This window comes from Enoplosus armatus, chromosome 10 (assembly GCF_043641665.1).
Source record: "Enoplosus armatus isolate fEnoArm2 chromosome 10, fEnoArm2.hap1, whole genome shotgun sequence".
Classification (NCBI taxonomy): domain Eukaryota; kingdom Metazoa; phylum Chordata; class Actinopteri; order Centrarchiformes; family Enoplosidae; genus Enoplosus; species Enoplosus armatus.
In genome coordinates, this window is record NC_092189.1 from 18,054,451 (window position 1) to 18,069,049 (window position 14,599).

The 14,599-nt window shown below is 39.7% G+C and overlaps 2 protein-coding genes across 2 annotated transcripts; one reads left to right on the plus strand and one right to left on the minus strand.

Annotated features, from left to right (window-relative positions):
* Positions 1-3,059: 3,059 nt before the first annotated feature.
* LOC139291470 (uncharacterized) lies at positions 3,060-7,205 on the plus strand. The gene is made up of 5 exons (XM_070913501.1): positions 3,060-3,151; positions 3,246-3,596; positions 5,214-5,324; positions 5,445-5,506; positions 6,901-7,205. The coding sequence occupies exons 1-5, from the start codon at positions 3,115-3,117 to the stop codon at positions 7,024-7,026; spliced, it is 687 nt and encodes a 228-aa protein (XP_070769602.1). The 5' UTR covers positions 3,060-3,114; the 3' UTR covers positions 7,027-7,205.
* A 2,107-nt stretch (positions 7,206-9,312) lies between these two features.
* Positions 9,313-11,539, minus strand: LOC139290955 (signal-regulatory protein beta-2-like). The gene is made up of 6 exons (XM_070912796.1): positions 11,497-11,539; positions 11,043-11,372; positions 10,553-10,900; positions 10,354-10,470; positions 9,895-9,956; positions 9,313-9,528 (listed from the first exon to the last, which is right to left on the minus strand). Exons 1-6 carry the CDS (start codon positions 11,537-11,539, stop codon positions 9,391-9,393), a joined length of 1,038 nt encoding a protein of 345 aa, XP_070768897.1. The 3' UTR covers positions 9,313-9,390.
* Between the last annotated feature and the right edge of the window lie 3,060 nt (positions 11,540-14,599).

Here is a 14,599-nt window from a genome sequence, read left to right on the forward strand (position 1 = left end):
GTTTACTTGACAACCAGTTGAGACTCCAGGAAGTTATTTATAATCCCACCCGTAAAATTTAGAATTGTTTTAACGCTACGTATTTTGTACTGATTAAACCAATGAGATATAACATGTTAATTGAGAAGCTTCAGAGGTGCTGGTAGACAGATTTAGTTACTTTTGGACAGCTGTTTCCCCATTACTAATCTTTGGGCTCAGAAGCTGACTGGCTGCTGGCTGTTACTTCATTTTTACAATCTTCCCATTAAACTTTCAAGCAAGAACACAAATAAGCATATTTCCCAAAATGATGAAATATTCGTTCAAAAAAAAAGCATATCATGAAAAATGTTGTGATACTGAACTTGGTTAAAATTACTTTTTTTAAATACCAACCAAGGTTATAAACTGATTTACAACCTACTATTTAAAAACAATTGTGGTTCCATGGGTTTGAGTGGTTAGCAATGCATTTCTTAGACACTGATTGAACTAAACGAGAGCACATCCAGGAAGGCAGAACTCACAACTATCAGGTTAACTGTCTTTGTTAAATTTAGCCTGTGGATGTCTCTTGCTACATATCCTGTTGATGTCCACAGTCATGCACGTTCTGAGTAAACATGCTTGGTGGTCTGTGAAAAGCAGAGAAATGGCCAGCCACAGCCTACATCTCACAGCTCAGCTGCTGCATGTGGCTTTGCTTGTTGTTTCGTAGACACTGACGTGCAAATACCAGAGTGCTGCGAAGCTAAAAAGATGAAAGGCCTTTCCAGCTAAAAATAAATACAGTATTCAAATGTTCAGTAAGAATGAATCAGTCACATTTGCTTATTTAGCCAATGACCTTTTATTGGTACTTCTCACACAAGGATGAACAAGATGAAATATGCCAGGTTTGGCATTTTGTGCTGTTGTGATGAAATAATGTTCATTTATTTTACATTAATTTAAATATCTTTCAACTGTACTGCACTGTTGTTTCACTCAGCTGACGGCATAACGAAAGTTCTGCCTCATACAGCCGTATATGATTATATATATAAGTGTAATTTGAAATTACAGATCAGAGTAACACACACACTGATCTTGCTCTCTCATATGCTTTCCTACATTGTAGATCAAGGAAAGTTAGTTATTCTTCCTGAATTCATTATTACAGGATAGATGATCATGTACGTGGAAAATATCAGTTCAATCAAAATAAATCAGTGGAATTTGTATTTTCAAAGCAAAGACTTTGAATAGAATAGATTTAAATAGATTACTTCATCCTGAGATGAGAAGATGACATGTCTGCTCTGAAGTGGTAAAGCCAACCAACGGACGTGTTCACAGCGAGATTTTATCATCACAGCACAATGTTGGCTACCTTTTAGGTGTGAAGAGGGACTAGTATCACAGGTCTATGTGTTTGTTGCATGCTCTCATAAGGAAGCCTCAACTGAAACATCATTTTAACTTTATTTACTGGGGAAGGTGATTGAGCTCTACAAGGACAAATTTCTATTTAGACAACATGTGTTGCAGCATTTGTTCTAAAAATCTTAAATAATAAGATTAACAAGTAACATAGTTCCCAGCACAGTAGTAATTCTAGTAACTATCATTGAGAGGATTTTGACAAATTGCATCAAATTCACGTCAAGATAATGACCAAAGAACCAAATCAAATCATCTTAAATATACAAGATGTTTGTTAACAGCCTTTTCAGGTTGCTCGGGCGGTGCTGAGGAAAAAGCATTTGCCCACCAAAACTTATGACTTGTTATGTTTTCATATTTTTGGCGCTACTGACTTTATTTGATTGGATATTTAATTCATAAATGGTTTTGAATTTAGTTTCAAATACGAATCCCGACACTGTCAAGTTAGTATACTGCACATGTAAAGGGGTTGGTTTCTCTTGCAGGCTCTGTAAACTGGGACATGTGACCTGTATTTTAGGCCTTGATGGAATATGAAATTATATAGCCCTCTAAACATTAAACATGCATTTCTTCCAGGCAGCTCTGAGCTTTTTTTTACTCTGAACCAAGCTCCATCACAAAACTGTCCAAATTGACTCAAAACACTTGAGCAGCGTGCAAATGTCCACCACATTACTGTTTAACATAACACTATAATTATTATAATGAATAAATATCCTGAACTATAATCTACCTTTAATTTTCCATCTAACCCTCTGCTGCCTTTGCTTAAATATTACTCTTTGACTTTGTAGGAATAATGAATTATTGTTTTGCACTAATAGCACAGGATCAATAAGCAGAGATCTCTGGTATGCTCTCTCAAATCTCTCTATTTGTCTTTTGCCCAGTTATATCCCTGTTCTGTTCTTGATTAAGTTGAGTTATAATTATATAAATGTATTACTGTATATAGTCATATATAATTCAGTGTTTCAGTCATGATTATGTTGTTAGAACATCACTTTAGAATAATTAGCTATAGTCTGTCAGTGTAAAACACCAAACAAACCGCTTAGATTAACTGAAAATGGGTCATGAGATTACAAAATGTAGCAGGAAGTGCATTTTATATGTTTCAGCCAATCACTATGATTTCCATTTTGTAAACCTTCTGACAAAATCTTCCACTTGAGTGGGAAGACTTCAGTTGTGCAAGAGAAGGGTGCTGTGTCACGATGATCGGAAGACTAGCTGCTTTGATTCTTCTAAGTACATTGTGTGAGTGCACTGTCTACTTTAGGAACTACTGTAAAATATAGTTTTATATTATGCCATATAATATATGATATTTGTATAGAGCATTTGAATTGTGTTCTGTTGTCTAGTAACTCTGGTATTGTTTTTCTCTTTTCCTCAGCTCAAACTGCAGAAGTTCCTCCCCAGATCTCTTTGACTGTGGCTGAACTTGGGAATAATTTGACTCTGACATGTCCACTCACTGGATCTAAATCCGGGTTGTTTTACTGGTATAAGCTGAATTTTGGATACATGGTCCAAACAGTTGCAGCTGGAACTTTTGACAAAATAACACTTACGGGACAATTTGACAACTCAAGATTTGCAGTCACAAAAGGGGATGCGGTGTATTTTCTTCACATCACAAATGTAAGCAAAGAAGATCAGGCAACATACTTCTGTCAAGCAGGATCGGCATACAAAATGAAATTTATCAATGGCACACTTTTGGCTGTGAATGGTAAAGTATGATCATTTCAGTGTCTTTGTTTGCTATGTCTGTGTCAATACCCAAACAAACCATTAGTTAATTCCTGCCTTTGTGGACCACACAGATCATAGAAATCAGCAGAAATCTGTCTACGTGAGACAAAGTCCGGAGACGGCGTCAGTCCAACTGGGCGACTCAGTGACTCTCCAGTGTTCGCTTCTCTTCAAGAACAAAGAAAAGAGAGTCCAGTGTCCACGTGAACACAATGTGTACTGGTTCAGAGCTGGATCAGGAGAATCTCATCCAGGTGTTATTTACACTGGCTGTAACAGCAATGATGAAGATGAGGACTGGAGGAGCTGTGTCTACAGTCTGTCCAGAACTATACAGAACTTGTCTGATGCTGGGACTTACTACTGTGCTGTGGTCACATGTGGAGAGATCCTGTTTGGTGAAGGAACCAAAGTGGAGACAAGTACGTTTCAAAGTCTTATTTAAATCTTAATGAATCTGTATTGATTATTATTCTGTTGCTTTGAAAGTACAGTGTTGATAATAGGAAACTGGAACAAAAACATTCTACTGCTCCATAAAATTATGTTTATCTTCATTCATCTTTGGCTTTTTGTCTTGTAAAATACTGGATAGTTTTACCTCTTCAGGCCAAGGATTCAAATTAGACCTGCTTAACATGCTCGCTGTTAGAAATACTGTGTGTAACCTTTGATAAGAGGTGGTGAGTTGACTTGTGTTTCAAAGGGTCACAAGCCACAAAGGTTGGGAAATTTATACAATATACAGGCTAAATGAGATGGACTTGTAATGGCAACACCTATGTAGTGCATCTATAGTGCAGTCCTTTACTGCCTCCTCTACACTTCCTCTCTTTGTTCTTTCTGTGGGCTTTCTCTGTCGTGTGTTTTCTCTCCATTTCCTGTGGTGCAGTTGCATTTAATTGTCCAAGTATTGCTGTTTTGTGTTCGCCCCTGTGGTATGTTTTTCTTGAAATGGCTGAAATTTAAACAAACTTTTTGTGGGAGTGGGCCATCTAACATGGGAGTTGTGTTGTTAAAATGAGACGTAACAGTGTTCAACACTAACAGCCAGAAAATATTTGATCAATTAGGTCTCAATTTTTGATCTCGTCAATTTATTTATATTTTATGTTTTATCATTCCTTTTAAAAGTTGTTTGGTGAAAAAGAACATGAGGGTACATGCATGTTCATTGTGGAGAGGACAAAGGGTATTGTTTGTCTGTATACCCGCTGCAGAGCCCTCCTGTCCTGGCCCGTGCATATATCCCATGCCAGTTTCTAATGGTTCCAGGCAGAATGCTTTATATTGCTCCTCTGTAAAGTTAACAAGAACTTGCCACAGGAATTTTGCCTTCTTAAGTCTCCTTAAGAAACACAGTACGAGTTTACAGCCATGCTAGCAGCTCTGTGAGGCTGTACTTGACCAGTGATACTTTGAGCTAAATGCCAAGATCAGCATGCTAACAAGCTCAAGATGACAACGTTTAGTGGATATAATGTTTACCATGTTCACCATCTTAGTTTAGCGTGTTAGAATACTAACATTTGCTTGTGAGCACTTGACACAAAGTACAGCCGAGGTTGATGGGAATGTCATTGGTTTTGAGACAAATTAAGATTTTGACCTGACCCTGCCAACCCTGTGAGTAATGGACGACCAGCTCTACCTCCTGAGACACAGCCACCCACTTCACAGTTCCCAGATACATCGTCTATACAAAGTTTGAGATGTTTCAGTCTGGACCAAAGTGGTAAACCAATGACCCAACAGACTGACATTGACCATGGCTAAAAGTAACATTAGTCAATTGGAGAATAGGTCACTGTTGCTATGGAACAATTGGTTGCTGCTCAAAACATGGTTTCGCTTTCAGTTTTTAATTGTTGGGTAAGGCAACAAGTTTTAATGCTTAAAGGTCAAAATAGGCACAATTAGCGACTAGCATGCTATCTGTACAGCTGTAGACAACTGTTAGTCATTAATAATCATGTAAAAGCAGTTACATTAAATTAATAGTTTGTGTCTCTTTTCTTTTTTTCTCATTCCTGGACAAGAACTGTGCCCAGTCGTCATTGTGCTGTGGACACTGTTGGCCGGATGTGTGATTGTGATTGTTGCTCTACTTATCTCCAGAAATCTAAAGCCAGTTTGTGAACATTGCAAAGGTAGGTTCATCTTGTGTGTGTGTGTGTGTGTGTGTGTGTGTGTATTATTTGATACATTAACCAAATCAGGTGACTTTTGAAATAACTTTATTGCCATTAATGACTTGCTTTCATTAATAGGAGTAACTGCTTCCAACCATGCTGAACATGACGGATCAGCTGAGAATCAACCAAGTAATGTGGTAAATTTAATTTAAATATCATCTAATGTATGACTAGAATTTAATCACAATATATGGTTATTCCACATTGGATGCATAACATGGATGACAAAGTCAATGCTGATGTTCAGGATAAAAACACACAGAACATAGCAAGCTGGGCAGCTCCCACTCATTTTGGATGAGAAGCAGGAAATCCCTCGAAAAGGAGCATAAAGAAATAACTGCTGGTGAGAGACGGACAGGTGGTGCAGAGAGTTCAAATAAATGACCTTTGAGCTGGAAGGGGTGTACAATTTTGGTCAAGGAACCAATCACACTTGACATCCATCCAACAAGTCCTCCAAATAAAACAACAAAATATGTCGCTGGTCCAGGCCCTCCAGAATGAGACATATTTTCTGACATACACATCAACAGTGTTCTCTGATCTTACACAGCTGTGGTTAAGGTTTGCTTAGGTCTAGCCACTTAAACATCTTGGTTAGGACTAGAAAGACATCCATCATGGTTTGGATTAAAAGGGTTAAGGTTAGGGGACCTTCGTCGTCATGGTTACGATAATAAAAACCTGGTTATGGTTATGGAATGATCTTGGTCATAAAAAAAAGTAAGAGTTCTTGCTTGTCCGTCTACTCTGACATTTTGTTGGCCCATCCATCCACCCCGACCTCTTCTGTCTGCAGACTTTGTGGCTCTATAACATCACAAACGTCCTCCTTTGCTCCTGATGGAAAAGAGTTATAAATACTACAGCCGCTGGGGGGCTTTGCCACTTGAACGTAAACATATGCCGTTTTAGTGCACTTGCTGACAGGTCTTATACTCTTTTCTTGGGAGGTCTCCATCCGTCACATCTTTATTATAAATGAATGTAAATTGCAGTTTGTTATTTTTTCTCCTGAAATAACCCTCAGATGTAGATGCAGCTCCTGATGCAGAATTTACTTTTATATATTTTATTACTTATGAAATGGTTTCCCAATTATGTTGTCACGACAAATGTTATTGCTGACTGGATTATGGTCAGAGGCAACGTTTTGGAGAGGGAGGCTTTTTTGAGTCCTGTCTGTGGTTAGGTTCAGCCAACTAAAGCATGTTAAAGTTTGACATTACACTTTTGGTTAGGGAAAAGATCTGCAGCAGTAACAGTGGAAGCTAACCTTAGACTGTATTGGGATTGACGGCTAGATGAATCTCCTTACAAGCGGCTGAGTGTGGTAGGAGTTGGCAGTATAAGAAAACACTAGACTAACTGTGTAAAAACCTGCTTCTGTGTCCGTAATTTGGTTGGAATATAAAACAGCAATATTTGGACACCATAGCTTTTAATGTTTAATATGAAAACAATCCAGTATTGATTGGTTGTGGTATTACAGCTCTAACATCTAACAATCATGAATTATCATTTGCAGGACGGTGAATCGTCGGCACTGAACTATGTAGCGTTAGATTTCCCCTCAAGAAAAGCTCAAAGATGGACGAATAACAGGGAGTTACCACAGGACTGTACGTACTCTGGCATGAGAGAATATCAGTGAAGAATGGACATCTAAAATGTACATTGTCACATAAAATAATGTTCATGCAGCTGTGATTGCTATTTAGGTGAATGACATGAGAGCTTTTTGTAGTAATGTTATTGTTATTTCATTATCAGAGAGATTAGGTTAGGATAGAGACAGCGCTTGATGTTGCCTGATTGAACCAAGAATATATATATATGTATCATTATTTTAATTATTATTATTTTTGTTTTATCATTATTACTATTGCTTGTCAGATTGATCTTGAATAATTACTCAAAATGTGAATTAAATATGAATGTAAGAAAACTATTTATTGCCATTAAAGAGAAAATCCATGTTCCATGTTCTTTAAATTTTGATATTAGTCAGTTTTGTGAATATTTATTCATGATTTTGTTTGATAAGGACACCTGGTATAAAATTCAACTGAATTGTTTTCAGTTTTACAATGTGTGTGGCTTAAAGTTGCTTGACCTGCCAAAAGCGGATCAGGAGGGTCAAGTTTATGTTGGCGTATTGAGTTAATCTGCAAGGACATAGTAGATCACACCCCACAAAAGTTGTACTGGGACAAAGGAAGACATCTTAACAGTACACGAGCATGTTCGTATGGGAAGTAGTGATGGGAGGTCCGGCTCTTTTCAAAGATTCGGCTCTTTTGGCTCGGCTCCCTTAGAAGAGCCAGCTCTTATGGCTCCCAAATGGCTCTTCATTTAGTATCACTCGGAGCCTTCTATTTTAGCCTAATTTAGCAATTATGAATGGTTTGTGTGTTGGTAAGCAATTTTTCAGTCAGTGTTTTCATAAAAGCCTTATTTTTATGCATTTTCTTCGTTACAAAAATGTTTTTACAAAGATTTACAAACTTTAAGAAGGCAGGATGTCATTTTAAAGTTTTCAATAAAGTGACAAGTGACGGACATGTATGAGCATGTCGTTCTGGATGTCCAGCAGTCAGTTGTCAGGCAAACTGCTGAAGCTTTTTTGACCCTGTCTTGCCACAATGCACGCTCCGTGTTATATAGTCATGGAATAATTGTTTGGGACAAGGTTTTTCTACTGGGGAGAACATACATGGGGTTTAAGACCTGGACAAACATTTTTTGGGGTCATTTGCTTTGGAATAAATGTGCTTATGCTAGCTCATAATGTACCACTACACTCGCTGTCTTTTAAGCGTCTGCCCCCCTTCCTTCTTTCACATAATGGTATGATCCTAGTCTGTCCTCGCATGTGATCGGCCGCATGGTGTGCCCATCAAAATAAAGTCCCGCCCCTGCCTGAATGGATTCTCAGCACAGCTGAGCAGGAGCGGCTGAAGATTCGACTCTCCCCGACGGGAGTCGGCTCTACTCGTTCACCACAAAGAATCGGCTCATAGAGCCAGCTCGTTTGCGAACGACACATCACTAATGGGAGGAATACGGGGCAAGAACCGGAGGGAGGAAACAGTCAATACCTATCTGAGGTACTGGACTATGGACTATAGACCGACTGGACTATGCACACTAATCTAAAGAAATGGGTGTATCAGAGAGAATAGCAGAACTGAAAGTAGTATCATGATTAAGATGTCTGCTCAAAACAAAACGCAAACACCTGTAACATTTTTATTGTTTAAGGGAAGAAAAACATCTGTGTGGAGATAAGTCACCATGGAAGTCACATTAAAGCTGCAATAACTGATTGTTTTGATTTTGGCAGTTTCACACATCCAACAGAAACACAGCAACATTTGCATTAGTGTGGTAAATGTAAGTTCAACGTTCACTCTTCTTTTAGCTAACTTCTTCTGTCTGCTACTGTACAGATGATAGGTAGCTAATGTTGACGAGAGCAGTGATACTGAACCGTACAGAAAATGTGTGGGCTCTAAACTAAAACAATTAGCTAAAATAGGCTAGAATGCTCTTCACTGCTAGCCTTTTGGATTATATTTTTCACAGGTTTATCTTTGCACACATGCATCCATTTCATATTACATTACATGACTGATTTAAACAGGAAAGAATAATTCAAATGCAGGTTTAACAGACAACATAGCTGTTGACCATGATGAGTGAGTGTCAATAAATACATTAATTAATTAAATAAATTAAGGTGAATATTTTAGCAGATTTCTTCTTTTGTCTGTTTTTCTTTCTCTTCTTTCTGTTTTTTTGCATTCACACATGGAAAGCATTTGAGCCATTTCATTTAATTACATTTTTTATTGCAGCATTTTGATGAAACAGTACATTTTGGGTTAACACAATTAAAAACCTGAGATGTAATTATATGTAAGAAATGCAACAAAAATCTATTAACGGCTTTGATAGCAAGTGAGCAAAAACAAATGAAAGCACATAAACTATGATCATCTAGTCGTTGTAAAGTTCAGATTAAATGTTCAACGTGACGATTAACTTGAGAGTACACACTGTTGTCAGCAAACTCTCTCTTCTTTCTTCCTCTTGTGTTTTTTTTCTCAGAGAAACTCAGTGCAGCGTAGTCCATGTTGTCGTCAGCTTCAGTCTGTGCAGAAAGTAAAGAATCAGAATCAGAATCAGAAATACTTAATTGTACAGTGCCGGTGCTCCCATTCAAGAGTAGAAAGTAGCATAAATTTAGAACTAAAAGTATGTACAAAATATAAAAATAAGAAATAGAAAATAAAAATATACACATTTACAATATTTAAGTGAAAAATAAAAGTAAAAAATATACACATTAACAATGTATATGTATGTATATATATATATATATATATATATATATAAGTATTGTACTGTTGTGTATATATAAATATGTGTAAATATATATTTAGTAATATAAATATATAGTGCCATTACAAAGTATTTTAATGAATAGCAATAAGATTAATTTGGTATTATCACTTACAATATCATGTACTGGTTGGCACAAGTTGTCATGTCGTGCTTCTGAAATAGCACTTTCCTTTCCTAAAGATGAATGACATCATGATAATAAATGTATAATAGATAAATGCACTTAATCTGACTTTTCAGGAATTGTAAATTTATAAAATAAAAATCCTAAGGGTTGATATTTTCTTAAACTATTCAGATAAAATATAGACTGAGATTAAAGAGGTACACAAAGGACTAAGAAGCACTAGGGAAACTTTTTTTCTTTAGAAAGTATGTTGCTGCTATTGTTTATCAGCTCATTAAGAATATGCATGACTCCTGATACTCCTTTTGCCCTGGAGCCTGCATTGTAAAGGTTTGTCTGATTTTGTATATAAAAAGGCTTAATATACTTCAATCTTATATGTTAATGTAACAGCAGATAATAATTAATAATACAAATAAACGTTTCCTTGTTCACAACACTTACCTTTATATTGTTCATGTACTTCTCGGTTGCAGATGAGGACAACATTTCCAACAACAGAAATGACCAAGCAGACGGTTAATACCCCAATTGCAATAAATACTGAATGTGTTGTTTGATCTAGAAAACAAAGAGACTCATCAATCATCATGTTATCAACATATTTTGAGAACCGCTTCCCTTACTGAACACCAAGTCATACCAATTTCTATTTGAGTTCCATTTCCAAATAATATCTCTCCACATGCAGCCACAGCACAGTGGTAAGTCCCAGCATCAGAGGAGCTGACGTTCTTAGAGAAGCGATAAACACAACTTTTCTGAGAGGCAGATCTCTTGTCACATTCATCATGTCTATTTCCATCAGTGTAGATGATGTCTGGATGAGATTTATCTGACCCAGCTCTGAGCCAGAACACACTGTGATCTCCTGGACACATTTTGCTCTCAGAGTCAGAGAAGACTGAACACTGGAGAGTCACAGAGTCTCCTGGACGGACTGGATCAGATACTGTTGGCCACTGAACCACAGTGTAGTTTGACGTCCATCCTGTGTAATACAAAACTGTGTTAAAAGGATGGGATTTCCAAGCACATTTTGAAAGGTTAAGAAGCACTGAGGTACAGTGTATCTCAAATATAGATTTAACATGCTTACTGACATTTTAACATTTTGTAAAAGTAGATCACACTGTTACCTTTTACTAACAAATATGTCCCACTCCATTCAGAACTGATCCACTCCCTTATTGCACAATGATACATTCCCTCATCTTCTTGGATTGTCTGCAGAATGGTCAGGTTGCAAAAATTGTTATCACTGTTTATCTTCAATCTTGATTTAGAAAACTCTGGTTCATACTTCGGTAGCACAGATTGCCACATTGACAAAATTAATTTCATCGTATCCCCGGCACTTTGCTTGTACCAGTAGAGTTGTCTACTGCTTAACTCTTCAGGCAGAGCACATGTGAAGGTAGCAGGTTCACCAAGTTCAACTACGGTCACTGGAACCAGTGTATCTGGATGAAATGGAGACATACAATATATAAAATAACAATTATTGCATGATGTGGAAAAGTTATGATGCAAAATTATCCAGTTGGCGTGCAAATTCTTAAATGAAATAAATAAAATAGCACTTACATCCTCGATGAAGAACAAGCAGTGTAACCCATAACAGGATCATCTTGACATTGTCTCTTGTTAGGAAATGCATAGGTTTTTCAGTGAGTGAAGGAGGTGACATGGTCCTGATTGGTCACACCATCAAATGCATGTGATTGGTTATCACAGAATATACAAACTGTATTTCCTGTCACATTGGTCTCATCTTGGTCTTTGTGAAGCGTTTTGCCTCTCTTTCATCCTTTGTAGCCAATATCGACTGCTCACTTTACGCTTTTGAACACACTTTTCTTTCTCTGAGGTGTTTCACAAAACCCTCCTCACCAGACAAATTAAGAATAAAAGCAGAAAGGTACACACATTGGAACAAGACTAAGAGTATACAGCCATGCTAGCGGCACTATAAGGCTGTACACTGAGTGAAAAGCTAACATCAGCAGTTTAACATACTCACAATGACAATGCTAACATGCTGATATCGCAGGTATAATGTTTGTACCATGTTCACCATCTTAGTTTAGCATGTCAGCATGCCAACATTTGTTAATAAGCCAAAAACCAGTACTCAGTACTCGTGGGTCTGAATGTCAACATGTCTGTGTACAAGATGGCGCCGCGGATGGCTGCCTCGGTCTGTTGGAGCGCACTGTTTTGCCTTCTTTTGTCTGTAAACAGTGTTTTTTGTTTTGGTTTACAGAGCTCTTTCACCAGAGAAGAGCTCGTGAACATCAGGGGAACAACTCCAGTGGATTTTATTTCCCGAATTTCTTGCACCCTCAGCTGTTTTGTGGGACATTCTGGTCAAAGGTGCTCTCACCTTTGCAGCTCTACGTCGACGTAGAGGGAAACGTGCCGGTGCGCTTGTGCGTCTTCGCCAGCGAGGACAACGCACACCGCTACCCGGAATATTTCTCTCTAACGTGTGCTCACTGGAAAATAAGATGGACGAACTCCAGCTGCTGATGAGGAGAAACAAGGACTTTTATTCATCTGCTGTTTTGTGCTTCATGGAGACATGGCTGGGGGAAAACACTCCCAACGCGACGCTGCAGCCGGACGGATTCCAGCTACTCCGAGCGGACCGCGACGCACACCTCTCCGGCAAAACAAAGGGTGGAGGTATTTGTTTCTACATCAACAGTAGCCCCCCCCGCCTCCTCCAACATCGACACCTCTGTCTGTCCTTGGAAGAGATGTAAACAGGCTCCTCGAGACAAAACCCCCAGAAAGCTGCTGGACCAGACTCCATTTCTCCATCCTGCCTGAAGCGCTGGGCCGATCAGCTGTCTCCGGTGTTCACGGACATCTTCAACACCTCACTGGAGACATGCCACGTGCCAGCCTGCTTCAAGGCCTCCACCATCATCCCCGTCCCCAAAAAACCAGGGCCCACAGGATTAAATGACTACAGACCCGTCGCCCTGACCTCTGTGGTCATGAAATCATTTGAACGCCTGGTTTTGTCCCACCTCAAGTCCATCACTGACCCTCTGCTGGACCCCCTGCAGTTCGCCTACAGAGCCAACAGGTCTGTAGACGACGCTGTTAACTTGGGTTACTTCATCCCCCACCACCTGGACTCCTGGACTCCGCAGGATCCTACGCCAGGATCCTGTTCGTGGACTTCAGCTCTGCCTTCAACACGATCGTCCCGGCTCTTCTTCAGGACAAGCTCTCCCAGCTGAACGTGCCTGACCCCACCTGCAGGTGGATCACAGATTTCCTGTCTGACAGGAAGCAGCACGTGAAGCTGGGGAAACACGTCTCAGACTCGTGGACGATCAGCACCGGCTCCCCTCAAGGCTGTGTTCTTTCTCCTCTACTCTTCTCTCTGTACACCAACAGCTGCACCTCCAGTCACCAGTCCGTCAAGCTCCTGAAGTTCGCGGACGACACCACCCTCATCGGACTCATCTCTGGAGAGGATGAGTCTGCCTACAGGTGGGAGATTGACCATCTGGTGACCTGGTGCAACAACAACAACCTGGAGCTTAACGCTTCAAAGACAGTGGAGATGGTTGTAGACTTCAGGAAGAGTGCAGCCCCACCCGCCCCCATCACCCTGTGTGACTCTCCAGTGGACACTGTGGAGTCCTTCTGTTTCCTGGGCTCCATCATCAGCCAGGACCTCCTGTGGGAGCTGAACATCAGCTCCCTCATCAAGAAAGCCCAGCAGAGGATGTACTTCCTGAGGCAGCTGATGAAGTTTAACCTGCCACAAACAATGCTGGTTCACTTCTACACTGCCATCATAGAGTCCATCCTCACCTCCTCCATCACCGTCTGGTACGCTGCTGCCTCCACCAAGGACAGGGGCAGGCTGCAGCATATCATCCGTTCTGCAGAGAGGGTGATTGGCTGCAACCTCCCATCTCTTCAGGACCTGTACTCCTCCAGGACCCTGAGGAGAGCAGGGAAGATCGCTGCCGACCCCTCCCACCCCGGTCACCATCTGTTTGACCCCCTCCCCTCTAGCAGGAGGCTGCGGACCAAAACCACAAAAACAGTTTCTTCCCCTCTGCAGTCAACCTCCCCCCCCCCAAACACAAACACAAGTTATATGTTATATTAACGTACACCGCCCCTGTCCCCCCTGCGTTACATTAACACACGCACCCCCTTCTGGACACTTTATCTGGACACTTTATTTTGGTCACTGCACTGTTATCTATCTTATCTTATTCTTTTACCTTTATATTTTTACGTTTGTTGTCAGCACGGCAAATTCCTTGTAATGTATGTTACTTGGCAATAAACAGTTTCTGATTCTGATTCTGATTCTGAAAAAACACAATGTACAGCTGAGGCTGATGGGAATGTCATTCATTTTGAAAGTATTTGGTCATAATCCAAAGTACTGGACAAATTACATTTTTTACCTGATGATGGTGCTATAGGAAAAGTCAGGGGATGACCAAAGTGATTACATCTTCAGGGGGGCACGAATGTGTGTAGCAAACTTCATGGCAATCCATTGGTGGTGGTTCACTGTGTGGTCTACACGTAGAGTACAGCCTTACAGAGCTGCAGACACAGAGCTCTTTTAGTTTTGTTTTCTTTTTTTAAGACAGCAAGAGTTGGTATCTGTCAGTGCTGGAGCAGAATTAGGAATTCTTAAATA